Raw genomic sequence first — 27,432 nt, 5'->3', positions numbered from 1 at the left:
AACAAAGGTATATAGCGGCGCAGTGCCTGCCTAAAAAGAGGGGCAAACCCGGGAGAGGCGACAACATGTTCTCTCAACTACCTAATAAAACCTACAAATTTCTGCACCATGATATGTTTAGAGCCCTAGCGGCACATTCGAGTGGCGATGACTTCGGACCACTCAGCTCGGAGGTCATGGAAAACGATAGATACCCCACCTGCATTGCCCGAGATGTAAAGGAGAAAACATCGTTATTTCCTATGTAGCTAAGGCACATCACCGCTGAGGCACGAGTTTCTCAACCAAGATTGATATCGACCGCGGTCCGCCTCCCGACATCCGGCCGCGCCTTGATCGCCGTGTTTTCCTCGACCCCAGCCCGCACCCGCCGCACGAACGCGTCCGGGTCGAACTCGACGCCGATGGGGTTCTCGGCGAATGCGGGCCCGGCCATGTACGCCTTCGCCTCGTCCACCGTGTCGAAGTTGTCGACCTGGAACTCGACGCGGTTCCCGTCCGGGTCGGCGTAGTACATGCTCGTGGTGACACCGTGGTTGACGCACCAGCACGGCTTGATCCCTTTCGTTTCCCGGTACTCGTACGCGTCGACGAGGTCGGCGAGCGTCGGGAAGCCGAAGGCGACGTGGTGCAGGCCGACTTGGGGTTTGGCGGGGTCCTTGGGGGAAACGTTGTCGTCGGCGATGAGGGCGAGGCGGTGGTGCTCGTGGTCGTAGGTGAGGAAACAGAGGGTCGGGGTCTGGTGGCTGATGGTGGCGTTGAGGGCGGTGAGGTAGAAGTCGATCATCTTTTGTGATTGGACTTGCTCGTGATGAGGACGATGTGGCACAGGGCCGTGGGGGCGACGGGCTTGGGGGTGCGGTTGTCCGGGGACATTGTGTGGAGATGTAGGAGCGGTTTTGGGTTGGGATTTGGTCAAGATGCAGGAAATTCCTTGGATAGAGTTGAAAGTGTTGTACGTGAGAGGAGCTATTGGTATTATCGACTGGTGAAACCAACGAGTCTTTATGTAGACTACTCATAATGGGAATCTTCGCCGCACTCGGAGGAAGGGATAGCAGTCATGCGGATTTGCAAGCTCGGCGTTTGCCGGGTCTCGGCCGGCGGCGGGGATAATTGGTCGTTCGGAATGAAACGTTGGTCAGCGGAAGTATGTTATTCAGCTGGAATACGATGGTTAAGTAAGAAGGGTTGATGTGTTTGGTAAGCAATCGATTCGGCCTCGGTCAGCATGGTCTCAACTTTGTCAGTGGGTGGTGGGGTTCGGGCAAGCTGGATTGCGCCGGAGCTCCCGTCGGCGGACGAACTATGGCGACAGGGTTTGGGTATGTTCGACTTATTCAACGCCATGGAACGATTCTTTGGTGAGGCACAGGATGCATGGGAGAAAACCAATCATCTGCTTACTTCAGTCTCACTATCCCGTTGAATTTCAAAGCGTCGCGCTTCGGAGAGCATGTCGCATTAATCCCCGACAAGCCCGAGCAAAACGGCCGAGGAACATATGCCAGCCAGATGCCGGTCCGGGACGCCCGAGCAGCTAAAACGTCATCTCGATCGCACCAAATCATCGGCGGGTCGTAGATACGAGAGCACAGGCGTTTCCTGTCCGAATATGCTCTTCCGCCAATCCACACAAAGCGATCGCTTGGCGCGGTCGAGCTCGCCGGGATTAGGCCGCGGGAGTGTATGCAGTTACCATTCCTCCCGGGCCGCTTCGGAGGGGAGCGCGGCATCAAGGCGCAGCTAACCCGAGGCGATGATGGACTTGATGACGCCCCGGAACACGCGTCGGTGCAACTCCGGCGGACCGGGCGAATGCCGCCTCGGGATTGGTCTCAGGCACTTCCCCGTTCACTGGACTCCCCCGCCGCTAATGACTACGGACAGCTTCTCGGCGATTAGACAACCGACTGTGATGTAGAGTACTGCCCGGAAGGCGGTGCATCCTATGCATATCCTTGCGCAACACCCCAGTCAGTTCGTGAGGTGTCGTTGGCCATGCCGATTATTTTCATAAACCCCGAGGATTAGGCTAAGACCAACTACCTCGCATGATCATAGGCTTCGTGGTCCTCCGTTTGGAAATAGCCAAAAAGCTTTATAGCAACCCTTTTGCTAGTTTGGCGGAGATCTAAGAGACTATATAATATGTAGTACCCCATCCTGGCTAGAGAATGGTTGCGGCTGTCATCTTCCCACCATCGTCCATCTTGAGCAGCAAGAAGCCGAACCCAACACATACACCGAACCATAGCAACCGCCGACCCCGAAAACCCAAACCTGATTACGACTTTCCCGAACCCTTGTGATCCAGAGTGCCACTGTTACTACAAGTGCGAAAACGCGGGGAAGCAGCGTCTCCTCGATTTTCCATACATTTGGCTGTTCAACCCACAGTACCTGGCCTGCGACTATTATTGGAACGTCTCGTGTCGCCGCCAGGTCCCAAAGTGTGGCTTCCATTAGGTAACACCCTCGGAGAGTGTCTTAGAGGGCCGGAGACCCCGGAGAAAAGATCTGTTGTCGGAGTGGAAAGGCAGTCGTTGAGGGTTGGGTTTGGTTTCGTCTGTGTCGGGGTAGTGTTGAGGTTGGGACAGACGGGGAATAACATGGGACCAAGCAACTTAGTCATTGAATTATCTTATTCGAGCTTTAGAGTTCCAGTTGGGAGTAGGCTTCGTGGTCGTCATAATGCTGGTGCTCGGGGTATCAAGTGCGATTGCCACCTTCAAGCCGAGACCAGGTCGATTGTCATGGGATGCTCAGTTGTGTGACAAGAGAAATGAGTCTCTGTACAAGCAGTATTGGCGAAGATGGAAGTTCGCGTCAGGGCCCTATTTTGCTCGCTTTAGGTTAGGAAGTAAGTAGAGAGCTTCATGCAGTGGCCCTTTTCCCGACCGGCCCAGCTGGTCTACCAATTCCTTTTTGCATCCGATAAATGAGGTTCACCCTCATTCTCATCTGTCACTCGCCACAATAATCTCCTGCTCCCGAAACAATCGTTTAGTCCAAACCAAAACTCGGCAAAGATAATTTGCATTGCCGCTGTTTTTTGTTCATCTTAAGTTTACACACCCACGCACACACACACCTGATCACACACTTGGAACGCAACGCAACACCAACAGAAGACGACGCCACTCACCGACACGAATATGACTTCGCCGGCCACTGAAGAGGTCGACCTCGTCATTGTTGGCGGTAAGCCGACAGAATCCCATCTGATCAAAGTTGTCCCTGATGGCCCGCTGATTAATATAAAAATCAGGTGGCCCAACGGGCCTGCTCTGTGCTGTTCTGGCCCGACGACTGGGACTTTCTGTATCGGTCATAGGTATGAAATCCACGCCTATACCATCTCACTACCTTTTCCAGACGAAGCTGACGTAGACAAGATGAGAAGCCGTCAACGCTTCCAGCTGGCCGAGCCGACGGCCTCAATGCAAGAACGCAGCAGTACCTCCAGATCGCCAAAGTGCTGTACGACCTCCAGCCGAAGGGAGTCAAGTGCAACAGTTAGTTTCTTCGTTAAATGCCACTGCTCGTACTGCACATGAGCTAATGAACTTGCAACAACCACCACAGCCAGCTCGACCTTTGCCAATGGAGAATTCCAGTCGAGGCAGAGCTCGTGGTGGACCAGCCTCGAGCACTGCCTCGAGAAGAACATGCTCATCGTCGGCCAGCCCGAGATCGAGAAGGTCCTGCTGCAGAAGCTGCGCACCGAGCACTCCACCGCCGCTGCATATCTCCGGTTCGACCACCGCGCCACGTCCATCTCCGAAGACGCCGACGGAGTAACTGTCAAGTCCGAGCAAGTAACCGCCGGCGATGGCGACAGCAACGGCGTGACCACGCGCGCTAAGTACGCCATCGGCGCCGACGGCGCCCGGTCCACGGTCCGCCAGGCCCTCGACATCGGCTTCGAGGGCACGGAGCCCGAGATGGTCTGGGCCGCGCTAGACACCGTCCTCGACACCGACTTTCCCGTATGCCCGGAGATTGTCTCGCTGCAGCTCGCGGGCCAGTGCCGCGTCCTGTGGATCCCGCGCGAGCGCGGCATGGCCCGCTTCTACATCCGGCTCCCGGAGGAGGAGGAGGAGGAGGAGGAGGAGGGAGGGGCGCGAGATCACGCGCGAGGCGGCCGAGGAGACGATTCGGCAGCATATGGCGCCGTACCGGGTCGAGTTTGTGCGGACGGAGTGGTTTGGGACGTTCGAAGGTGAGTTCTTTAGAAGCTACTTGGATCCCGATCGTTTACCCTTGGGTAACAATGACTAACCCTTGGTTTCCACACCCGCTTGTACTTATAGTCAAGGAGAGGATCGCATCGACATTCATCACGAAGCAAGGCAGAGGCCGCGTCTTCCTGGCAGGCGATGCCGCGCATTGCCACTCCGTTAACGGAGCCCAGGGCCTCAACACCGGGATCGCCGACGCCTTCGGCCTCATCTGGCGCATCGCTCTAGCCTATCCGAAGATGAAGCCCATGTCCTCTCCCGAGCGGCCACGGAGAGAGCGATTATGATCAGAACCGGATCGCAACAATCATGGAGTCTTACAACATCGAGCGGCGCGCAGTAGCACAGAACGCTGTTAAGCTGGCCGCTACGCTCGTTCGAGACACGAGACACGATGCTAAGCAGTATGTTGCGACCATCGAGAAGAACGCTGGGTACATTACTGGTGAGCAATTCCGATCCCGTCACTCTGGACTTTATTGTGCCACGCGGCCAGATCACTGACGTGTTCAATTGATACCTTTAGGCATGGGCGTAAACTACGACGGACTGGACTCTCCCTTGATCGCGGCCTCGGAGCAAGGCATCTGGAAAGCCGGTAAGCAATGCCCGGATCTGGAGCTGATGCCCTGTTTCTCCACCCGCCTGGAGCGAGGTGAGCTCCGTCTTTACGCGATGGTGACGCACACAATCAACTACGGTTCATTCCTCCTCCTGGACGTCGGTACCAAGTCGCACGACGCGTACGCTTTCTACGGCGGCGGGCGGGTCCGGCAACTTATCAAGGCTGTCCACTTGGTGTGCCCGGGCACCGCGGGCCGCGGCACGGGAGGTAGGCGAATCTGCTGGGGAGGGCAATGCGGGCTTTACCAAGCCGGAGTTGGAGGCGTTTGAGTCCGAGGTGGTCAATCCGGAGGATTCGTTCACGGTTGTCGTTCGGCCTGACATGTACGTCGGCTACGTAGGCGACAAGGAAGGCGTCATGGCATACTTGACCAAGGTCCTTGGTTGAGATGGCTCTGGGGCTGTCGTGGAGTGTACAATTGTTGAAGAGGGATGATTCTATATGCCGGCGGAGCTAGGTCACTGGCCTCTCAAGGGGCATAATTAGCGTCCGCGGAGGTTCTCCGTTTCTTTTCCAGTACCTCGCTCTACCGGGGCCAAGGGTTTCTTGGACCCTAGACCGGGGGCACACTGTTTATATAATTTCACCCATAGACGTTGCACACGGCAACCCGATGAAGGTTGCATGCCTTTATTCCGTTTAATAAACCATGATTTCTACCACCGATGACCCGAATACCAAACATGTGCTACTGACAACTCAATCCCCTTCAATTCTTCCAGTGGTCAGCAGCATCAGAGGCCATTGTCACCTCAGCGGGTCCCCCGAACGGCCAGCCGACTACCTGGATATTGAACTCCTGACTAGCCTCAATCTCCGAGGCCCGGGTCTTGAGCTCATCGACGTCCCAGTTGGACCAAAGGAACTTGCCCTTTAGGAAGGCCGCTTCGGGACTTGCCAGCCAGAGCATGAAGCCGGCGGGCAAAGATACTGACAGTGACAAATTGTTAGCTTGGCAATCGTCCCCCACTCCGCGTGACATTCCGCAGTAAAAGTAGATATCACATACCATGATCCTCATACCCCAAAGCCTTGACCCCGCCCGCCGAGCGGTTCATGTCCGTATCCACGATGCCTGGCTGTACGTGGTAAACCCGCATCTCCGGGTGCGCGAACGCGACGGTGTCCCAGACCCGGTACGCCGCGAGCTTGCCGACGCTGTACGATACAAAGGCACGCGCGAAGTTGACGTGCGCCGCGTTGGACGAGACGTTGACGGCGACGGCGTCCGCGGCGGCGTGCCGGAGAAACGCCTGCGCCACCAGCAGGGCGCTGCCGACGTTGGTCTGCACCCCGGCAAGGAACGCGGTCGGGTCGACGTCGTCGATGCCCTCGAGGGGGCCCATGGCGGCCGCGTTGCTGATCAGGACGTCGATCTTCTTATCGCCGTCATCACCGACGAAGTCGGAGAAGGCCGCGTCCACCTGCGCCTTGTCCGTCACGTCCGCGGGCGTCGCGACAACCTCGGCGCCCGGGTGCGCGGCCTCGATGGACGCCTTAGTGGCGAGCAGGGGGTCCGGGCGCCGGCCCATCAGCAGGATGCGCGACGCGCCCGCCGCGGCGAAGAAGCGCGCGCGGTCTCGGCGCCGATGCCGGTGCCGCCGCCGGTGACGACGATGGTTTTGCCGCGGGCGGAGTTTTCGGGGCGGGTGGGGGAGAGGGTGGCGTAGCAGGTGTCGCGGTTGAGTTTGGTGGGGACGGGGAGGCGTTGGTGGGACATGGTGATTGATATTGAGATCCGGTGCTAATAAATGCGGATGTAATTAGTGTTGGTGGTGTAAGAGTGGGATTGGGTTCAACGACGGTTCGCGGAGGTGATGGGGTTGATGTTCTTTGCTGCTATGCATTGTTTCCCAGAAAGCACGGCGGGCACGCATCTTATAGGCACCTGGATATGCATCCATTGTGCTTGTGTTGCGGTTACAATGCATATTGTCGGCGGCTTCAAAATGTCTCCGTATGGTGGTTGTCCCTTTCCGGCAGCGTTGTGAAACGAACTCCGTACGGGATTGATAATGGCTCGGTACAAAATGCTCCGTTGGAGATGCTGGTGTGGCTTGTCACCACCACCAATTACGAGTGGCGCCTGTGGCTAGACACAACCCCCTTGCCCCTTTTTGTTGATTTGAAGCTGACAAATGCTGGCGGCGAAGTGCTTATTAAATCCGAAGACATCAATTTGGTGTCGACTTTCCACACGTTCTTCCAACTCCGGACCGGAAATGTACCAGATCTAACGGTGCAGATTGAAATTACCTCGGAAACAATGGAATATGATATTCCCAGCTCGGTCATTCGTTGCTCGCAATGCAACAAGCCATTCGACAAGCGTAAGTGAGGACATCTAGCGTCCGCTTACAGCTAACCTGTGGCCGCTACCGTTGCTCCGGATTCACTTAACTGACAACCTTGTGACCTCAGGGACCAGTTTGAAGAGACATGGATACTATTGCCGGACTCGTAAACCCAGCGATAGAGTGTCTCGGATTCAATCTTGTCTTGCTTGTATCAGCGGCAAGACACGATGTGACAGGAAGCGGCCTGAGTGCTCAAGATGTTTGAACAAGGGCATCGTCTGCAACTATGCATCGGACCTCCCGAAGGGAAATGGACAAGTGAGGTCACAGCCAACAGCTGAGTCTACCTTGAGCACATCACCCGAGGCGGTATCTTCGTTTGGGACAGACTCGCCACCCGCAGCCACGGCGCCCCAAGACTCTGAAAAGGGCGGCCAATTAACAATTGACCATGACTTCCTCGCTGCATTAGAGGCGGCGTCCGAAAGCTTTGGGGGAGCCATGTCCGGTGGGAGCGATGCCCCAGATGTCAGGATTCTTGATCCCTTTGCAGTTTCGGCCGGAGGAAACGAGGCAACTCAAACTCTCGCTTCCAAGAACAATCCATTCACGCTGTCGACTACTGACTTCCAGATAAATCAATCCTTCCCTTTACCAGGAAGAGGTACTGGTTTCCCCGATGTCCTGTCGATACCAAGATCCCCCAGCAACAACAGTCGATCCCTAATCCGTCGGCCGAAACTGAAGACAGGGGTGCAGAGGGTCGCCAGTCTCATCTGGCACACCTTGAAATCCTACCCGCTTATGATGATGCGGGACCATGCGCTCCCGCCTTTTATCCATCCGCAGATGGTGGCTTCCGATACCGAGGCCCGGGACATGGAGCCGCTACATAACTGCGCCAGTCTCATGCAATTGCTGAATGCGGGGCTTCAGGGGAGTCGGAAGCTGTTCTGGAGGAATGTCCGACAGGAGTGCGAGCGTCTCTACAAAGCGGTACGTGTACATCAAAAGGCCCCTATCATATGAGATTCGCTTTTACTGACTGTATTCTGCCTCAGCCCGCTGAGTTAAGCGCTCCGGGAATCATTGCTGCTCTGCAGACTCTCTCCATCTACATCATCGTACGGCTTGATGACGGCGAGGCTGAGGGCAATGATATCGATGGTCTGTTGATAATGACAGTGATTGTAAGTGTTTCAATCTTGTTCCGATATCCTGATATCTATGATGATACCAGATGTGACGCTGACCACCTGTGACAAAGGCTTTGTCCGTAGAGCTAAATAGGGCTGATTTTGGACAAGACTCCGCCCTAAGCACCACAAGCCCCGAGTCGACATGGAGACATTGGCTCTTCGTCGAATCAGGGCGAAGGTCAGTCTTGCTTCAACCATCTATTTGAAGTCAATGATGCTAACTGCATTATAGATTATGTGTGCTCTACCAAGTCGTGAACATGGTAGTCGTCTTTGAGCCGGCATCCATGTGCGACCTCGAAGCAGACGGCCTAATCTTGTCACCGCTACCGGCGAGGAAGCAGCTGTGGGAGGCCGATACCGCCACGAGGTGGATGAAGGAGATAGAGAGAGACCTAGGGGCGCAGACGGACTACGGGATGACGGTGAATGGCGATCTCGTCAAAGTAAGCGAAGGAGGCCCCCAGGATGGGATCGTGCAGCATGGTAGGGCTGGCGCCAGGCAAAAGGCTGATTGGGAGGAGTGGTTCGCGGGCATGGATGGCTTTGGGGGCTTGGTCATGCTTGCTGCTTCGTTGGTGAGCTAGGATTGGATTGAGCCAGCCATTGGGCGTGGGCAGCAAGTAATGAGGGTGTAGGCATGAAGAGAACAGATCAAATATGACTGGTATCTAATCGACCAACACACGAACAGAGACGGATGCTTACTGTTTTCATTGCGTAACATTATAGGGGCAAGGTGCTATATGCTATAAAAAGGAAGTCAGAAGCTTAGCAGGGCCGCTCCACTGTGGCTTGCTACAGCATGTCCCTCTTCGGGATTTAGTCAGGGCTTATTAGCCAGTAGAATCTTGAATGTCCTTATGCACCTAACACTAAAGCCCGACCGTAGGATCCCAGGTCCCCGGGTCCAGTGGCGGTCATGGAAAAGGCGGGGACGTCGCCCTGGCCGGGGAAACACAGATCCTATCAAAGATCTTGTTACAATTCTGACACTCCAGCCCATGTAGACTAGAGCTTCTTTCCTACTCTGGGATTTTACTTAGGATTGGATTCTTGTCTCCCAAGATTGGTTTGACGACAAGCAAGTTTAGTCGAAACCAAAACTTGGTACCATATTTGGCTGCCGTCTTTTCGCACTGTTGGGCCACCAAAGGCTGAAACATACACAAATGACTCATCAAATCACGGCCGGTGAATAGTGTTGGTGGCGTCGTGGGAGCTGACGTGGATGCTGCGTTATGCAAGTCTGGATGTCGATCCGTGGCCTCCGGAGGCATTAGCGTGCATAAGTGGCTTTAAGTCTATGCAATGTCCTTTTTCCCTTGTATACCTATCACGCCATGAGTATACTCCATTCTAGGTTGGGAGACTAACGTTGGCCTAGACTTAAGCTAGTAGAGGCAACCCCTCCTGGGTACCTTGCCTTGTCTGGCTGGTAGAGACATGCAAACCTAGTCCTGCACGGCCCTGCACCCCATGCCACTCGGCCCCAAAGTGAAACAGACTTCTAGCCCTTGTGGCCGTTTGAAGAGGGTTGCCCCTTGTAAGCCTTGGCTCAGTAAGGCTGCATTCGGCTGCTTCCACGTAACGAGGAATCTAACTAGTAGCTGATCCTGCTTGGGTATCTTATTGAATTGTACGCGATCGAGGTATAGAGCATGATAATAAGCACTAATCACGTAACTATGATCTTCTGGTACTCTGTTCCTAGCAGTCTCCTCATATGTTGTGTCACCAGGGGGTTCCAACTTCGATTGGCCAACAGCGCATAGTCATGAGAAGCATCGGCGACCTGACGCAGCCCGACGCGGGATCTGGGGCATGCAATTTGCCGCAACAGGTTTGAACTACGCCTGCTATCGATCGAAGAGGCCCAGAAGTCCAAAGAGAATACATTGATCAAAAGGTATAAATAGGGGTGAGATCCGCTGCTAGAATCCCAGTTCATTCTCCAAGTTCAACATCAAACATCCAAAGATCAAGCGCCAACTACCTATTACACCAAGCAGCGTACCCATTTCAACCCGCCTCCTCCATAAAATGCAGTTCTCCAAGTTCATCATGATCGTTGTTGGCCTCGCCGTCACTGGCTCCAGCGCCGACTGCATCGTAAGACGGCCCTCTCCCTTTACTACCCGAGTCATCCTCACACTCCCTGCCGCTTTACATGGCACGAATTACCCAGCGATGCCGCGGGGCTTCACTCCATTGCATTCAATGACTAACCTGGAACCGATGCTCCTATCCAACAGAGAAAGACCAAGGGCGACGCGTGCGGCCTTGAGCGTCCTATCAACTGTGGCCCGATCCCGGGCACCGACAAGCACAAGTGCTGCGTAAGTTCATAAGCGTCTCTTACTACCTCCGTTGCATAAGCCAGAGATATTTGAGTATCTGTGCTGACCTTGTTCGCGTTGGGATCGAAATTTAGCAAGCTGCCGGTCAGTGCCAGTGATAGAAAAAGCCACGAATCGTGCAGCCTTGTGTGATCCGTTCACATGTATCGGTGGATAGTTGGTCACTGTCGTCTGCGTTGTCGTTGCTTGACCAAAGTTGAGGCTGGGCACAAGGGAGCTGGGACAGGTTTCGCGGTGGCGTACGCACCACGATCTACATTCTTTTAGACCGAGACGAGACAAAAACAATATAATTGATTGGCCATCATACAAGACTTGGGAACCTCGGACTTTGTCAACTACAGAGGTTTACTCAAAACATGTATTTACCAGTCCCTTGGTAGGCTGGAGGGGCGTTTGGATAAGAAATGTGCTATTTAGTAGAGGTGACACGAATTAATACGACGAAAGACATGATGTCTACGGCGAGGATGGCAATTGGCAAGCTACTGAGTTTTGCAACTTCACCCTTTTTCTGTTAGGTGTTTCGGATACACATATCTACCAAATAGACCTGTATACCCAGTGCCAGAGTCGCGGACGATGGGACGCTCACTCCGGCCTGGCAAATGGTTCAATATGAGGACGTCCTTGGGGGCCAACCACGACTCACTGTATCTAGCCAAGTGCTTACGCTGACACGAATCTGATTAATAATCTAGCCATATACGAAGGCTGCATTGGCAGGCCGTTACATTCAACCCTCGTGACAGGGGTATTGAGGCTGCTACGACCTCACTGACCACCATTGGCCCCCAATGGCCTCCCACAACCCCTGACCTTATCTGCCCGTAAGTATAGTTGGGCGACGGAACCCCAGCAAACAATCATGATATGATTATCGTGTTGCCTAATTTATGCGAGGCTGAGTCTCAAGTTCGCTGGTGTGTTACACGGAATTCGCATTGATGATTACCATTTACCCTAGAGGTTTCCCAGACCAGCAGACTCTTGGTCGCTTTTCTCTTTCATGAGTGATCCCTTTCTATCAAATCCAGCTTCACGACACCAACCATGGAGTCCGACAACCTATGGCACAGCGACGCGTTTGGGCGGGTAGTTGAGATTGGCAGGGAGGACAGTGAGCATGAAATGTATTTGTCCCCTATTGATGGACGCTTGGCACCACTCGTTGTTCAGGGTATGAGCGACGGCTCCTTCGAGCCTGGTGGTACAGAAGCCGCCGGCAGGTGGCAGAGATGTGGGCCGGCAGTCATGAGAGTCTCGCTGGTGCTTCGGCTGGTCCATTGGACTTATTCTTCCATGGTTGCCTTGAAATGGATCCCTGCGTGCCTGCTTCTCCTCCCAATGGTGAGCTGTTTCAAACCCCCTCGCACCCTGCTACCTGTTCTGATATATATATGAAGCTCTTTTGGCCTCAAAGCCTCGAGGGGACCTTGAGGAACAACGGAAGCTATGACCAGGTGTGCGCCTTTGATCGCGAGTACCCCAGAGTCGCACGCAACCACAAGGAAAATCGCAACAAGAATGGAGACTTGGAGACGATGCAAGAGCGCGAAACCGAAGAAGAGTCTTTGCAGCCGTTACTACCAGAAGAAGGCATCGAGATGACGCCAATCCCTCGCACTCCTGCGGCGTTGGCCACCACCGATGAAAATATACTTGAGAACATGGACGACGACTTTGACGCTCTACTTCCACGCCACTTCGGACCTCGCTTTCTCTGCTTCCTGCAGTACGATTCTGACGGTAACGTCGCGGGATGCGAAACACGCCTGGTGGTCGACTGGGTTCGGGAGCATGGCGACGATTCCGACACAGACTTCGTGTTTCTCTCTTATACTCGGAGGCAGTTCTGTGTGGCTACCCCTGAGGAGCTGACAAACTGGAATGTGGACGCCACAGCCCGCGAAGCTCTGTCCCATATTGCACCAAATGACCGCGAGATGCTGAGAAAATACGGGATCGAGGCCGCCCTCTCGGCCGGCAAGAGCGCATTCTGGCTGGATTTCGAATGCATTCGCGACGCCGACGGGCTCTCCAAAGCCACCAGTCAAAGCAATGACGTCTATCGGATCTGCGACATCGTCCGCGCCGCCCACTCCTTGGCTATCCTCGTCGGGCCACCTCTCCAGAGCCGATACTCCCCAGCCACCAATGAGCCCTACAGTCCGGAGGCCGTCGTGCGCTGGCTCCAGGAATGGGGCACGCGGCTCTGGACACTACCGGAGATCCTGCTCATCTCCTCGGAGAAGCGGGTCAAGATCTACGCCGTCGACGGGCCCCGCCCGCCGCTGGAGTGGTCGAAACGCCACTTCGCCTCCCGCTCCATCTGGCGCGACGCCAAGCTCGTGCGCCAGCTCATCGACCACTACGAGTCCTCGATCCACCTGAAGCCGCTCGAGCTCGTCAGCATCGCGCTGGACTGCTTCACGCGGCGCGCGACGGACCAGTTCAACCAGGCCGACATCGTGTACGCCCTCATGGGGCTGCTGCGGCGCCGCCCGGCCATCAACACGACGGACACGAGCTTCATCGCGTTTGCGCGGCTCTCGCTCGCCAATGACACGGAGGCCCTGCTCGAGCGCTTCATTTGCTTGCAGCCGCTCCGCGCCGGACTGCCTTGGCACGACCAGGGGGGACTACTGGTCCGCGAAGCTCTGGGATATCGAGCCTGGGTGCCAGGTCGCGGGCATTGTCGATGACGGGACGGTTACGCTGGACGGCGCGTACGGGGCGACGATACAATGGGATTCAAGTAAGTTGGAACCCGATGCTCCGTGGCTGCAGACTAATACCGGCATCGGTAATATCTAGTGGAACAGATCTACTTCTTCAAGCGCCCTACCTTCCTCCACAACTTTGCCAAAGTGCTTCTGCGCGGAGCCCCGGTCTACTTCCTATTCGGCCTGTCCCTGACGATTGCCGGCGCCGTAACCCGACTAAACGGCGCGCCCACGCTCGGACTGCTGATCCCGGGCGTTGTCGTCTTGATCCCGACTGTCCTGATACTGCTCTCGGCCCCCGCCATGCTGTACCACATCTACGACGGCAAGTTCTGGTCCACGCAGGCGCTGTTCGTGGGTATGGAGGGCGTGCCCGCCTCCCTCGGCTTCGTCGAGGAGCGCCTCTTCGGCTCCGACCGCGGCCGGCTCAGGTGGAGCGCGGCCGGGAGCCGGCTCTCGAGGCACGAATTGTCGCCGGAAGGCGAGTGCGTCAGGCTGCCGCCGGCCCTTTTGGAGGGGGTGACATGCCGGAAAACAGCAGCAGCGAGCAGCAGCTCCCCATGTTCACACTCGTCGATACGTACTCCATGACGGCCATCGCCTTTCGCTCGGCGCGCCCGCCCACGGCGGTGGTGGTCTTTGGGCGGGAAGGGGGCATGCAGCGCGCGGCGCTGTGCTCTTATGACTGGAAGCGCAACACCTTCGCGCGGGAGCAGGTCGTCCGGCTCAAGACTACGGTCCTGGACCGCATGCTGCGCATGGACCGGTTCCGATTCTCACTGGAGCGGCGAGAGTTCTCTGAGACAGACAGGGCCCATGGGCGCATCGGGACCCGCCGTCCTCGAGAACCTGTGCCGAAGCTGGACGTGGGCGCGTATGTGGGTGGTAGCGGGGTTGAGAAATGGACTACGGATTTGGTTCTTCTCCCCTGCATGTTTGTGAGTCGGTCCGGCCATCTTCACCTACCTCGTCAAACTTGAGATACTAATCCGTCAACCTATCTATCCTTTCGTAGTTCATTTCCGGCCAGACATGGACGCGGGGTGATCCTCGTCTCACGTCTCTCCTTTACTTTGTGGGGTTCTTCCTAGTCCAGCCCTTCGTCCCCCTGCTCTTCCGACGTATACCCATGGGCCAAGTAACCGGATGGGCCGGTCTACTCGCATGTAGGTAAACTCAACAGCAATAGTTCGGATCAAAAACTGCTAACTCTTCAAAACCTCCAGCTGCCATATGGATGAGCGAACAAATCGCGAGCATGCGAGGCCAATACCTATCCGACCAGGCAGAGCTCTCTCTCCAGCTGTTAGTCGGTATCGCCATCGGCCTGCTCACCTCCTCGTTCGTCTTCCTGACGTACGCCTGGTACGGTCCCACCGCCGCCGGGGCGTTCCGGCTCTTGATCTGGTGCTGCGGCCTGCCCTTCTTCACGGGCCTGCTGCTGGCGATACCGGCCAATTTGGTTACTGGGCTGGTGTTGTGCATAATTATGATGCTGCTGTCGCTCTATTCCTTCTTCTTCCTGGGCACGCCGGACCAAGTCCTTTGGACGCATCCGCGGGATCAGGCACGCTATACGTCACGGCAGTCGACCACGCAAGATACACAGAGAAGAAACGTATGGCGCTTTACGAAATGTTTGTGGTTATTTGACTGACAAGAAGCAGTTATGGCGGCGCTTGGCAAGGTTGCCGGAAACGTTGAGACGACCGCATACGTGGCTCTTCTTCTGGCTATCCCTTCTTTCGGCTAGTCTCGCAGTGTTCGAAATCCCGCTTACTTCAGGAACTGTTTCCCAGGGCCTGATATTTCTCTACATCGCGCTGTTCCCAACTGCCCTGCTTCTGGCAGCTGGGATCTTCTTCAAATGGGTGCCAGTGCTGCGCGGTACGTCACAAGTCATATTTATTCATGCTGGTCGCCGTCTACTACGATACATTATACTAACGGAGATACACCTTCCCTCAAGTGCCGATCATACTCCTGTTTGTATCTACGACATTCGCGCTCGCAATCTCTACCCACAGGGATGGGCCGGTCCCTCTTCCGAAAGATTTCCTCTCCGTCATGTTTCCTTCCATGACCCAATTTTGTAAGTCGGACATGTCGCTTTGCCCAAATCCGTACCAATCGATTTTGTTGGCTGATATACCTCATACAAAACCAGTGGTCTGGGCTTTGCTGATCACCGAGTTCCAAGACCCGGCCTGGCAACTCGAGACGCTCGCGGTGTCGATGGGCGGCTACGCCGCGGGCCGGATGGTGCTGATCGCGGTCAAGGGCTGGCGGATGGTGCGTTGCGACGTTCTGGACCAGGGCTGTTCCGACGACGATAGGTGGTACTATTGGTACTACGAAACCCGGACAGGCTATCTCTCCGCGGTGTTCGCGTTGGAGGTCGTGGTGCTTCTCGCTTGGGGCGTGTACAAGTGGAAGACGGACCGGCGCCGGCGGAGGGATCGGGAAGGGGGACTGGAGGCGGTTCCCGTGATGGGTGGGACGGGATGATCCAGGTATAGCTGAAGGCGTCGAGCAGCTACCGGGATGGAAACAGGTAGTTAAAAGGCAAGGGTCTCGGGCTTAAGCGCGGCCTCATTGGTTGCGTCGGGAAGTAGTTCGCCTGATTGGCCATGTCGGAAACGGGTACGTCTGATTGGTTTGAGGGACCCACGTAGGAGCTAGCTAGGGGCTTCTTAGGGGGCTTCCAGGCTTCATCTATCGATTTGTAAGAGCCTTTTATGTAGGGAACGGATTCACGTATTAACCCCGTGCCCGATACACCGACGGCCTTCTCTATAAGTAAAGCCAATTTTCGCTCTCTGTCTAGGTTGCAGTGTTTCCAATCTTGTCACTATCCCATTTTGCCCTCTCAACCACTTCGCCCACAGCTCTTACCGTATAACAATTTGAAAATGGCGGATATCAAAGGCATTACCTTCAATCCAGTCACCGACATCCCGTCGCTGAAGGGAAAGGTCATCCTCATCACCGGCGCCAACAGCGGCTTGGGCAAGCAGGCGGCCCTCGAGCTGGCCAAGCACGGCCCAGCCATGATTTACATGGCCGCTCGTAGCCCCGACAAGGGAAACGAGGCCGTCGCAGATATCCGGAGCCGAGTTCCGGGCGCAAGCGTATCTTTCCTAGAGTTGGACCTCAGCTCTTTCGCCTCGATCAAGAAGGCGGCCAAGATCATGTTAGACTCGTCGCCAAGGCTGGACATTCTGATGCTGAACGCGGGACGTAAGTGTGACCAGAACATGCATTCTCTCCCGTATCGGCATAGCCTCGGTAGCTGAAACTCTCTTCCTGCGCAAGTCATGGGCTGCCCGCCGAAAGCAACGGCAGACGGCTACGAGATCCAGATGGGCACCAACCACATCGGCCACGCCCTCCTCCTGAAGCTCCTGACCCCCCTGCTCCGCCGGACCGCGGCCGCCGCGGGGCGCCCGCGCGCGTCGTGAGCCTGGCCTCGTCCGCGTGGAAGTACGCGGGCCCCGAGAAGATCCAGTTCGAGACGCTCCGGGACCCGCTCGGCGGCGCCGTCACGCCGGTGAACCGCTACATCCAGAGTAAGACGGCCAACATGCTGTACGCGCGGGAGTTGGCCAAGCACGGCTGCGATGCCAAAGACGGGAACGCTTCGTTTATTATTCTGTCGGTTGACCCGGGGAGGTCGACACGAGGCTCTTCACCCGCGAGCCCGGCGATGAGCAGATGGCCAATCTGCAGACTCAGGTCGCCCCCAAGGTGGTTCGGCCCGTGTCCGAGGGGGTCAAGAACCAGCTCTGGGCCGCTACGGCGCCGGTCGGGGATGTCATTAACGGGGCGCACTACGAGCTTGTGGGCTTCCACCCCGAGCCGTCGGGTCTCATGCTGGACGCGGAGTTGGGCGCCAAGGTGTGGGAGTGGACGCAGAAGGAGTTGGAGGGGCAGGCGATCTGAGGGAGACTGCACATGACTGAGCCGAGGGGGTCGCGCTGCATATCTGTGTACTCTAAAGCGGTGATGTTCAAATTCACGTTCTCAGTTCGTCCGATCATCATCCGATCTCATGAACAGGCTACCCTAGCACGGCAGTTGAAAGTTAGCGTGGGCGGACCGGGCCCGCCAGATGCACATTCCGACGTCAGTCCATCGTGACGATCGGGGACGTCATGACTTCTGGGACTGTCTTTCAACATCTCAAACACGATGCTATCAGTAGAAAAAGTCGCAGAATTATACATTGTAAAATGTTTAGTTAGGCCGTAAAGCCACATCGAGGACAGGTAAAGTAGGATGGTTGCAACAAGCATGCCACTTTTGCAAATAGAGTGGAATAATCCCTGCGTCGATCCCGAAAGGCCCGGGGATTGGGAATGTATAACGAGGGCGTGACGACATCGATTGATATATCTGAAGTTCCATTACGAACGAAGTTACTTCGTGCTGCAGCCCCCTAGAAGATCCGTACCTGCATTGCGTTTCACATGATTCCCATACCTACATAAGACCAGTCAGCACCCAGGACCTCATACGAACACTTCCATCTGATCATGTCGCGACCAGCTTCCTCGTTCATATAATTACTCACACGTCGTCCTGGCTTAAAACTAGCAACCTCATCAGTAGCAACGCGCATCTCAACCCCAATAAACAGTGTTCGCGCTTTCAACACAACCAAGATGTCTTCCTTCGCGACACCCTCGAGCGACCGCCCGAAGAATGAGATGCAGTACTTCCCTGACATGCTCACAGCTCTTCCGTCCAAATCTGGAGAGTTTCGCAGGGTATTATGGACAGGTACGAGGAGGCTCGAAAGGAGATGACCGACGACATTTGTACTGATATGACGCCTCTGTAGGACTGTACAGCCAGTTGGTGCTCATGACCGTGCCCGTGGGCGGCGAAATTGGCGATGAGGTAAGGTCCACCTTCCCTGTCTTGGCGCGGTCCTAGTATGCATCGACATCCAGAAAGCCATATCTAACACAAGCGGTGCTTCACCCAGGTCCATTCCGTAGACCAGATCCTCACCTTCACCTCCGGCACCGGCCTCGCCCAGATCGCCGGCAAGGAGCAAGAAGTGAAAGGCGGCGACCTCGTCATCGTGCCCGCGGGCACGCAGCACCAGTCCATCAACACGGGGCCCACGCCGCTGCTGCTGTACACGGTGTACAGCCCCGCGGAGCACAAGCCGACGACGGTGCACAAGACGAAGGAGGAGGACGACAAGGAGGAGGAGGACGGGATCGATGTGGCGCCGGAGTGGTCGCGGCGGAGTAAGACGGAGAATGAGAAGGAGGGGTGGGTTAAGGTGCCAAAAAAATAATGCTTAGGGGGTAATGAGTTTGGGATGCTTAAAGGCATTCCTTGTTTCATGATATGTGCAATAATCTTCATTACTAGCCAATATCCATGGCTTTCTAGACCGCAGAGGCAAGCCAACATGTGAGAGTTTGGCATTTCCTGGTTCGTAACAAGTTAAGTGACATCGGAGCTGGTCCTGCCATCCAACTGATGGGTCTAAGGAAGGTTGCTTCTGGCTTATCGGAGATGGCTTTAAGCCAACTTTGAATATGAGATGCAACTTCTCACAAACGGTAGCTGGGCCATATATAAATACCGACCCATGTTTCTTCAAATACCTATATTACATCACGTCAAATGGAAGGCTCTCAGTGCACCGAGTTCCAGTCGTTCCCTCGGCGGCCCCCGAGATACGCTGCATGATCTGGGAATGGGTGGTGGAGCAGCCCCATGCAGTCGAGACACGCGGCTTCTATGACCATAGCAAGAAACTGTGGAAGACCCATGGTAAAGGCATGGCACTTTCTGTTTACCCAAGGTTCCCGCCAGTACACGACGTTTGCCACGAGTCACGCCGGGCGTTTCTTGAGTCTTCTGACTTTGTGCCGGACACGACGGGACTGGGGGTCGCGTGGCACCCTGAGCGGGACGCTTTGAAGTGCCACAACATCGAAGACCGGTGGGATAGTGACCTCAACTACGACTGGTCCTGGTGGGATGATATCAGGTACTCGTCATATTATACCAGCTGGCCTCCGGGGCTACTGGGCCGCAATGATGTCCAGAACCTCCAGTTCAGCCTAAGCCAATTCCACGATATCTTCCCGATAGGAGCGGCAAACGACGGCCGGCACATGTACAGAGATTGGAGCGAGATGCAAGGGGAGATATTGCAACGGTTCCCCAATGCCAAAACGGTCGAGCTGGTGGCCGGCGAAGAGTTCCAGTCAAGCAGCGGGGAACCTCGGTCGTTTGAGGTTACTATGAGCTTCCCGTGCGGTCCTGTCAATTTTATTAGGGCCTGGGATATTCTCATGGGGCTCAGAGACAGTGAATACCAGGAGTTCTCGCTGAAGATTGTAGGGAAGATGGTCTGTCGCATCAAGAAGGAGACTTTCAATGGTCGTGATTGGTAATGAATTGATTCTGAAACGTCACCCTACTCCACGAATGACAACCATGAGGAGAGAACGTTGTTATCACTGATCCATGGGCTTCTTGTAATTGTGGCCCATTGGCGGTATCAAACATATGGTGGTTAAAATGAGGGTGCTTATATTTCCTGGTGACGATGGTGACATTACTCCACAGGATCATATGTATGGGCGCCGTCGAACTTGAGCAGAATATATTGGGGATAAACCAATGCCAGCAGGCCTTCATAGTTCCAGGGAACTGTTGAGTTTAATTTCTATTTCTAGGCAAAAGGTTTGGCATTCTCCGGGCTCACGTCGAACTGAGGCCACCGCGTTTATGTCTTGTCTGGGTTTCGGAGATGACCATGTGAATTACTCCGCATAAAATAAAAGCCTATGCAAAGGAAAGATACTTGATTATTCCCCAGCGCCCTCATTCATTTGTTGTAACAACCAATAACCAAGCAACCTATCGATTATTATTCTCCAACGCAGCAAAATGGCAGATAGCCAATGCACCGAGTTCCACCAGTTTTCCAAGTTCCCGCCCGAGATCCGCCGCCAGATCTGGGAGTACGTGGTGGAAGAGCCACACGTCGTGCATATCCGAGGCTTCCAAAAGGGCGGAGGCAAGTTGGCAAAGGACGACCGCGCGACCCAAATTTTGCACAACGGAGGGGAATGCACATACTGGTATGAAAGCGATGAGAACAAACTTAACGTGGTCCCCAAATTTCCACCGGTCCACGACGTCTGCCACGAAGCTCGCAAGGCCTTTTTGGAATCGCCCGGTCTCATCCCGGAGACGGCGGGGCTCGGCGTGGCCTGGCACCCCGAGCGCGATATCGTGATGTGCCACAGCATGGCTGCCGATCCGATTTCAGGCGGTGGCCTCCGTTGGTCTTGGTGGGATGTCATTGGCATCGATACCACGCCCCGGCGTTGCCAGGCTCGGCCGCATCACGACCTGCCCGATTGTTTGGACGTCCGGCATTTACGGTTCGACCTTGACGAGTTTCACGAAGCATATCGCTTGAAACCGAAAATGAGAGACGATGATCTACGAGAGTTTTTCTCCACGGGAGACGACGTACAGGAAACTATTCCGGACCGCTTCCCATATGCAAAAACGTTTGAACTGGTGGTGGGAGATGAACATCGCCTTAAGGGTCGTTATAGTCCTTCAATTGGGGTCGCTTTCGAGTTTCCACCGCATCCCTTCGAGTTCCTTGACACTTGGAATGTGATTAACTTCCTCAGAGACTGTGATGGCACCTCGGTCAGGATCATAGGGAAGATAATCTTCGATCTTGCATGCTGTCCGCTACCATTTTGGATGGAATGGCTAAATTCAGAGGAGTAGGTGACTGCTATACACAATATTCGGAACTTGGTCTGGTGCCCCGGGAGATGACACAATGATCGTTACCAGGTGTTCAGCTACATACTTAATAATTAGGTGTTCACCGGAGATTGAGCGGAGTTGTGGTTCATGTAGATATCTCTACGTATCTACTTGCCGGTGAAGCAGTCGAAGATGGCGATAGCAATAGCGGGCCGAATGGGAGGGGAAGGGGAAGTCCCCCGGCATACAGCGAAGCACCGTAGTAGAGTAGCACGGCATGGCAGAGTGGCCAATCCCATGGGCAGACTGTTCCATTCGCCCGATTCTGAAGGATTGCACAGCAGATCCTAGGGCCTAATGTCAGGATAGCAGAGAGACCATCTTCACGATGCACTCCTTTCGTTTGCTTTTTTATTTATTTTTATTTTTGCTGGCATAATTTTGCAGAAGTCAAGCTGACGTCGACTTTAGCTTCTCTGGAAAAGGAACGATTCTATGCAGGGTCGAACTTTCTTCGAACCTCAGTTTCAGCGGGGTCCCCGAAGCTTAACATTCCCAGCACCAAACTCCACCAACAGCACTACTCCAGTGACCTAAAGTACCTAAATGGTCCTAACCTGCAATAAACATCATCAGTACATCACACTGAGTGTCCGTTTTTCGACTCGGCCAGAACTCAGTACCCCGATCCAGAGGGTGGGTGTTCATTTCGCGGGCTGTGGGATCGACTGAAGACTCTCACGTGTAAAAATAATGACATATACCACCTTCCTTTCTGGAACCCTCGCACTCCAGGACTGACGATCCCCGGCTTCCCAAATCAGGACATCAGGACGTCCTCCCCGGTTGCCTTGGCCAGGGGCCCCCTCGTCTAGTCTGGTCTCAACGGATGGCGGTATCTCCAGCGGCAGGCAGAGACAAGGCAGGGCAAGTATTGGAGCAAATTTGGCTAAGTAACAATTCTAAATGATTCCTCAAGAACTACCCTTAGATGATCCTATTCACATCTATCCTTACGAGGAACAGGATAAAAATAGATAGGAGGACCCTGGTACGTCGCCGTCCTTCTTGTCCCGTACCGCACGTCATGCTCGTGGCCCGATCTGTGCTCGAACCTATGCAACAAGAAATCATTATTTGAAAATACAGATACGTACCCGTTCACCATCTTCTGTCATCATTACCGAGTCCGGCGTCTTGAGGAAATCTACGCCTTCTCCTTATGGGTGACGTATACAACAAGAGATAACATGGCAAAAAGGCTTGATTGTGCTTGTCTCGTTTGGGGGCCAATAACAGTCTGACTCTGGAAAGGCTATGGCTATTGGGATCTTTAAAAAGAAACGGTATGTGACCCCATTTCGGTTATATTTGATGGTGTTTGACATTAGCTACAAGCCCAGTTCGGGCAGCGCCCAGTGCCTGTTCGATCCAAAGTCAACATCACACTCCACATTATCTTGAACGATGATACAATGTGAACCTTTAGAAGCGATCGCCTTGAGCTCAGGTAGCAGGAACCTACAAATTGACACCGACAGTACGGCACCGTTGGGGCTTCTCCCCTCGCTGAAACGGGGCGGACAGGTGCCTCTCTATCTTTGGGTCTTGTGTTCACTAATCAAGAATCACAGTACAACGCAGAGTTCCGAAAGAGAGCCTTGGCGTTACTGGCTTCCCTCATTTCCATCTAAGCAACAACGTGGTTCCAACGGCATTTCCAGGGGCTAAACTGGCTTACGGAGTAGAGATACGCCTGGACATGACCCAGCATCCATGTATGAATATATGCATTGTGTGTTTAATGAGGCATCACCATCAAGAGGCGAAGTTTTCCATGCTGGGACTCGTCACCAACGAGAGCACATCTTTGCACGCTGAATGGCCTATACACAATATCAATTCTGCATAAAACGTGCATGGAGGATCAAGAATACGAGCATCTATGCTTGATGTTATCAGAGCCTGCCTACTTGACTATTGCTAAGATCGTCGACGTATCCAAGTCATTATTGCCCATCACAATGCATACAAAGCATGTTACGCAACTAGTAGCAAAGGACAAAGATCTGTACATGACTTAGGCGCAGGGGATCATCTAGCGCTTTTGCCTTACGGCCGGTAGGTAGTCATTAGCCGCTTGCCCACAAGGCGCCGATGTCTACCATGCACTAGTAGAGATACGGAAAACGAGAAGGACTGCAGGGCTCCTCGTGCAAGCCAACCACAGACGGGGGGTAGTAGGATATCCGGCTTGCCGTCGCTACATATGCCCGATCGAGATTAACTTCGGTATTGCCTAGCCTTGTGGCGACGACAAGGAAGACAGCCTCAGCTAGATAGATCTAACTAACTACCTAATGCTTAGCAATCGCGTGGGAAAGGTGTGTGTCTGTGTCCTGTGTGGCTGCCACATGATGGTAAGGCAAAAGAAAGGGGAGAGAACAACAAACAAACAAAACCAAACGGTGAAGATGCGACCCTCCAGTAACAGCATGAAGAAAGGACACTTCATCTGGTTAGCTACAGCATGGCCATCTTGTCACGAGATTTCATGGGCAATGACAGATAGTGGCAGCCCGGGCCGACACCCAGCGGGAAGCAAACCCGACTGACAGACAGAACAGGCAAACAAAAAACCAAGAGGTACATATCACCATCCACGCACGTTTTCCGACCAGTCGAGGCTTGATTGCCAAGGGAAAAAAAGGAAGAGGGGAAAGAGAACCTCTTCTCGTCACTGCTGCCGATCAAGATGGGCTTCCGGCTCTCGCTCACTTACTGTCCATTCTTGCGTACGTAGTAGATATGTACCTAGAGAGAAAGGAGTGCCGACAGCCGGATCCCCTGCTGCTTGCTTGCCTTGCTCCAAACCCAGATAACACACGGCACCCCCCCAGTCTCCCAGCTCGTACGAAAATGACTGGACATGGGTGCGCGGGCTTCTTGTGGCTGGCTCTTGGTTGGTCTACGTCTTCCATCTTCTCTCATGCACGCAAGTGCCATGCCATGCCATGTGTATTGATAGGTATGCCCCTTCTCCTCGCCAACCACCGCCCTGTCACCCTAGCTAGCCTAGCCAAACCCCTTGTTCACCGCGCCTAAGCTTTGGAAAATACAAGTAAGAGTTGAAGACAACCATGTGGAAGACCTGGTCATGGGCCTGCCAGGGTTCTGATTGGGCCTAACCAGGTCATGAGGGTGTAACTGCATGCGGGTCAGAGAGCATACAAAGTAACGGCGTGCGCGTACCAGGTGTATACGCATCCCCGTCCAAGTTGGGGTTAGATGCAGGCTAAGTAATCATTGGAGATATGTGACAGAAGCCGACCGGGGGCATGCATGGCTGGGGCGCCAACCGCAACCAGCCTGCCATCGACGACAGTAACTGAGGGTTTAGAAAGCCAATGTGTCGCCTTGGTGATAGGACGAATAGGCGACCACGCAGTTACGGTCTGATTCGGCATCGATGGATGTCGCTAATGCAGTGACAAATGCAGCATGGGCTTGTCGTAAACGCGAATGAGACCAGAGTATTTCACTAATGTGACCATCCACAATCAATATTGTCGCATTGTTGATTTAGCCGTTCCAAACCCTCGGATCCTCGAGCTCGTCGGGCATTAGAAACGCCCATTAGTTGGCACATCGACGCCTAGTTGGGACGCCCTCAATAGCACTGTGGATTGGCCGATCCTGCAGATCAGGTCAAGACTTGGAAGTCGGACGTTACGTGAGAGACTATGTGGGCGACATGGCATGCGTAGCTGTATTGAATTCGTCGGCTTGCTTTCCAGCCCTCTTGTCATAGGCAGATCGCTAATGGCTATGAAGGATCAGGCAATTGCAACCTCTTCATCGCCTAGAAAATCTTCCATCTCTTGTTCCGTCGCTTCCAAGCCATCGCTGCTCATCAGCTTGTTTTCTTTCTCCTCGGCTGTGGCACATTAGTTAGAGAGGTTTGCAAGAGGGGGGGTCGAACAAGCCTGTACTTACTCTTTGGCTCAACCAGAAGGTTTTCTTGTACCTCACAGTCGGTCAATGTGGAGCCTTCACCAATGTCACTGCGCTTGCCCAAGATGCACCGAGTAAGTTTGCAGCCCTTGCCAACCGTAACTCCGTCCATCAGAAGACACTGGAACAGCTTGGCCCCTTCCCGAATCTGGCAGTTTGCGCCTATTACGCATTCCTTGATCGAAGTCTTCTCCTCCACCATCACGTTGTCGGCTATAAGTGTATCTTGTCTGGTGATGGTTGTCCGCGGCTTCACGCCTTCCGGGTAGGCTACCTTCTTGGCATGCGCGTAGACTGATGCCGCATCAAGGCCGACTTCTTCAATAGAGAGCAGCTTTGCGAGTTGCAGCGAGACAGCTAAGAGCAACTTTGCATTATCAACCCGGCGGATGAGCGGCGCATCGGGCTGCGCAGACGGGTGGATGTAAGCCAGCAGAGGAGGCACGTCCTCTTTCGGCTTGGAAGATACCAGCGACCTTCGGTGATGAGATTGTCGGGAGGGTGAGGCTTCTGGCGATTGCTCGCGTGTCGTGGGAGAAGGAGGCACACTATCGCCATGGTCGTCAGACTGGCCTTGATCCTCTGACCACAGTCCTTCCGAAATCTTCTTGACCCCCAACTTCTCGGCCAGCGCAGGTTGCCAGCCGGCTTTCGCCCACCATCCAATAACATCCTCCCCTATGCTCTCAAGACGCGGGTTTGCTGAAACGAAGTCCATTGTCCACCGTGGGAGGATGTAGATGTGTGCATCCCGATGAGTCGTGAGCACTCTGAGTTTGGGATGTTTGCGCAGTAGTCCATGTCGTAACGGAAAGCTGCCCTTCTCCTCTACCACGTCTTTCATCGAATCCTTTGGCATAGATAGTGCCAGTTTCGAGAGGTGGGGTAGTAATGAGTCTTTCGCTGAAGGCACAAGAGATTGTGCCAGGGGCGCGGTTGCGATGAAATCCGTCTCTTCGCCCTTGATCGATGTGGCTGTCTTAGTCTCGTACCACACACCCAGGCCGCCACTACCCCTAGGGGACTCTTCGTCGGTCATCAAGCCAGTAGCAGCCTTGACCATCCATGCTTGGAGGAGTTTGTCCCCACCAAGTTCACACACCAGATCACAAGGTAGCACTACAAAGTCAGAGGTGACTATCTCCCTGACCTCTGGCAGACGAAGTATCTCGGCAGTGCCCGTGTTCTGGTCGAGATCCTGAGGGGCGAGCAGGTCCGGTCGCGGGTGCGGCAGGCCTGTCAAGAAGGGGGTTGGTCTTCAAAGCCGTACTGATGGCATTTGAAGCAGATGGAGGACAGATCAAGGTGATGTCTGCGATTGTCGTCAGCTTGAACGCAACGACAAGTTTAGCAGGGACATGGCTCGGCCTTACTCGTGATTCCAGTGCGATAGCAGAAATCTATCGGGTACCAGACCATAGGCCGGTTTGCGATGGGCAGCAAAGCCTTGGGGTTCTCATCTGGGTTCGATGTGAACGTGGGAAACGAAGATCCTGGCCCACACAGGATGAGAGCCTGTATGCCCGGCGATGGCATGGACACCGCGTGGGGCATCTTGGTCGTGGTCTATCACGATTCCCTTCGCACAAGCAACAAGTCGATTTTTGGTGGGGGTTTTTAGCGACTGCGGATGAGACCCGAGTGTTGGTATGCGGGGGAGCAGGATTTGCCTGTCAGTATGATGGGAAATTTGGTGGTGGGATCCCGGAGAGCGAACCAAGTACCTAATCAAACAATTCAATTCGGTACGAGAGCTGAAATGATTCTGGCCTCGACGTTGGTACGTATTGAGCGACGAAATGCCTTCATCGGTTCGTTATCATGAAAGAGTCATACCAAAAAAGAGTAGGTTAAACCCACTGCTTCAGCAGTCATAGGGCGATCACATGATCTTCAAGGCTCCATACATAGGGCTTGGGCCAATTAGATCCGGCAGGCCGATGCGCCCGCCCAGCGTGCCACTCGGCCAGCTCACGGCCAAGCAGCCCAAGCTCCTCCTCTTTAGCCTTTGCAGTTAACCTAGCCCAGTCTGGCCAGTCGTGCAGTGCAAGCCTGCAAGGTGAGCTCCAGCCACCCCGGCCTGGGGGGGATTTCATCCTAACTTGGAATCGTCATTGCCTGCCCAGCCTTGCCCAATCGTCAGCCCCCAGCCCATCCTTTTTAGAAGTTTGGCATCGGGCGCGGTTGCACACCATCT

The 27,432-nt window shown here is 54.5% G+C and overlaps 11 protein-coding genes across 11 annotated transcripts; 8 read left to right on the top strand and 3 right to left on the bottom strand.

The window, feature by feature from the left end:
* Window positions 1-280: 280 nt before the first annotated feature.
* On the bottom strand, window positions 281-876 carry PG997_001459 (uncharacterized protein; the record flags this gene model as incomplete). Its single annotated transcript, XM_066805774.1, has 2 exons — window positions 281-787; window positions 820-876. The coding sequence occupies 2 exons, from the start codon at window positions 874-876 to the stop codon at window positions 281-283; spliced, it is 564 nt and encodes a 187-aa protein (XP_066675547.1).
* Window positions 877-3,158: 2,282 nt separating this feature from the next.
* PG997_001458 (FAD binding domain-containing protein) lies at window positions 3,159-4,531 on the top strand (the record flags this gene model as incomplete). The annotated part of the gene is made up of 5 exons (XM_066805773.1): window positions 3,159-3,204; window positions 3,272-3,337; window positions 3,399-3,518; window positions 3,589-4,225; window positions 4,360-4,531. 5 exons carry the CDS (start codon window positions 3,159-3,161, stop codon window positions 4,529-4,531), a joined length of 1,041 nt encoding a protein of 346 aa, XP_066675546.1.
* A 22-nt stretch (window positions 4,532-4,553) lies between these two features.
* PG997_001457 (uncharacterized protein) lies at window positions 4,554-5,256 on the top strand (the record flags this gene model as incomplete). The annotated part of the gene is made up of 3 exons (XM_066805772.1): window positions 4,554-4,689; window positions 4,771-5,012; window positions 5,077-5,256. 3 exons carry the CDS (start codon window positions 4,554-4,556, stop codon window positions 5,254-5,256), a joined length of 558 nt encoding a protein of 185 aa, XP_066675545.1.
* Window positions 5,257-5,578: 322 nt separating this feature from the next.
* PG997_001456 (uncharacterized protein) lies at window positions 5,579-6,611 on the bottom strand (the record flags this gene model as incomplete). Its single annotated transcript, XM_066805771.1, has 2 exons — window positions 5,579-5,820; window positions 5,879-6,611. Coding segments are annotated over 2 exons (975 nt in total), but the record flags the coding sequence as incomplete, so codon positions are not given.
* Window positions 6,612-7,176: 565 nt separating this feature from the next.
* On the top strand, window positions 7,177-8,952 carry PG997_001455 (uncharacterized protein; the record flags this gene model as incomplete). The annotated part of the gene is made up of 5 exons (XM_066805770.1): window positions 7,177-7,199; window positions 7,424-8,162; window positions 8,228-8,356; window positions 8,434-8,543; window positions 8,598-8,952. 5 exons carry the CDS (start codon window positions 7,177-7,179, stop codon window positions 8,950-8,952), a joined length of 1,356 nt encoding a protein of 451 aa, XP_066675543.1.
* Window positions 8,953-10,429: 1,477 nt separating this feature from the next.
* PG997_001454 (uncharacterized protein) lies at window positions 10,430-15,787 on the top strand (the record flags this gene model as incomplete). Its single annotated transcript, XM_066805769.1, has 13 exons — window positions 10,430-10,477; window positions 10,621-10,704; window positions 11,452-11,555; window positions 11,763-11,845; window positions 11,905-13,264; window positions 13,362-13,483; window positions 13,543-13,936; window positions 13,996-14,389; window positions 14,467-14,621; window positions 14,678-15,069; window positions 15,251-15,338; window positions 15,421-15,543; window positions 15,619-15,787. 13 exons carry the CDS (start codon window positions 10,430-10,432, stop codon window positions 15,785-15,787), a joined length of 3,516 nt encoding a protein of 1,171 aa, XP_066675542.1.
* Window positions 15,788-16,363: 576 nt separating this feature from the next.
* Window positions 16,364-17,393, top strand: PG997_001453 (uncharacterized protein; the record flags this gene model as incomplete). The annotated part of the gene is made up of 3 exons (XM_066805768.1): window positions 16,364-16,691; window positions 16,814-17,109; window positions 17,151-17,393. The coding sequence occupies 3 exons, from the start codon at window positions 16,364-16,366 to the stop codon at window positions 17,391-17,393; spliced, it is 867 nt and encodes a 288-aa protein (XP_066675541.1).
* A 722-nt stretch (window positions 17,394-18,115) lies between these two features.
* Window positions 18,116-18,762, top strand: PG997_001452 (uncharacterized protein; the record flags this gene model as incomplete). The annotated part of the gene is made up of 3 exons (XM_066805767.1): window positions 18,116-18,233; window positions 18,295-18,353; window positions 18,442-18,762. 3 exons carry the CDS (start codon window positions 18,116-18,118, stop codon window positions 18,760-18,762), a joined length of 498 nt encoding a protein of 165 aa, XP_066675540.1.
* Window positions 18,763-19,159: 397 nt separating this feature from the next.
* Window positions 19,160-19,876, top strand: PG997_001451 (uncharacterized protein; the record flags this gene model as incomplete). The annotated part of the gene is made up of 1 exon (XM_066805766.1): window positions 19,160-19,876. One exon carries the CDS (start codon window positions 19,160-19,162, stop codon window positions 19,874-19,876), a length of 717 nt encoding a protein of 238 aa, XP_066675539.1.
* A 499-nt stretch (window positions 19,877-20,375) lies between these two features.
* On the top strand, window positions 20,376-21,239 carry PG997_001450 (uncharacterized protein; the record flags this gene model as incomplete). The annotated part of the gene is made up of 1 exon (XM_066805765.1): window positions 20,376-21,239. One exon carries the CDS (start codon window positions 20,376-20,378, stop codon window positions 21,237-21,239), a length of 864 nt encoding a protein of 287 aa, XP_066675538.1.
* Window positions 21,240-25,057: 3,818 nt separating this feature from the next.
* On the bottom strand, window positions 25,058-26,789 carry PG997_001449 (uncharacterized protein; the record flags this gene model as incomplete). Its single annotated transcript, XM_066805764.1, has 4 exons — window positions 25,058-25,158; window positions 25,218-26,471; window positions 26,506-26,547; window positions 26,609-26,789. 4 exons carry the CDS (start codon window positions 26,787-26,789, stop codon window positions 25,058-25,060), a joined length of 1,578 nt encoding a protein of 525 aa, XP_066675537.1.
* Window positions 26,790-27,432: the final 643 nt, after the last annotated feature.

This window comes from Apiospora hydei (genome assembly GCF_038363865.1).
Source record: "Apiospora hydei strain CBS 114990 chromosome Unknown utg000002l_segment0_segment0, whole genome shotgun sequence".
NCBI lineage: Eukaryota > Fungi > Ascomycota > Sordariomycetes > Amphisphaeriales > Apiosporaceae > Apiospora > Apiospora hydei.
Note: the sequence above shows the minus strand (reverse complement) of the source record. Positions and strands in the feature narration are given on the sequence as shown.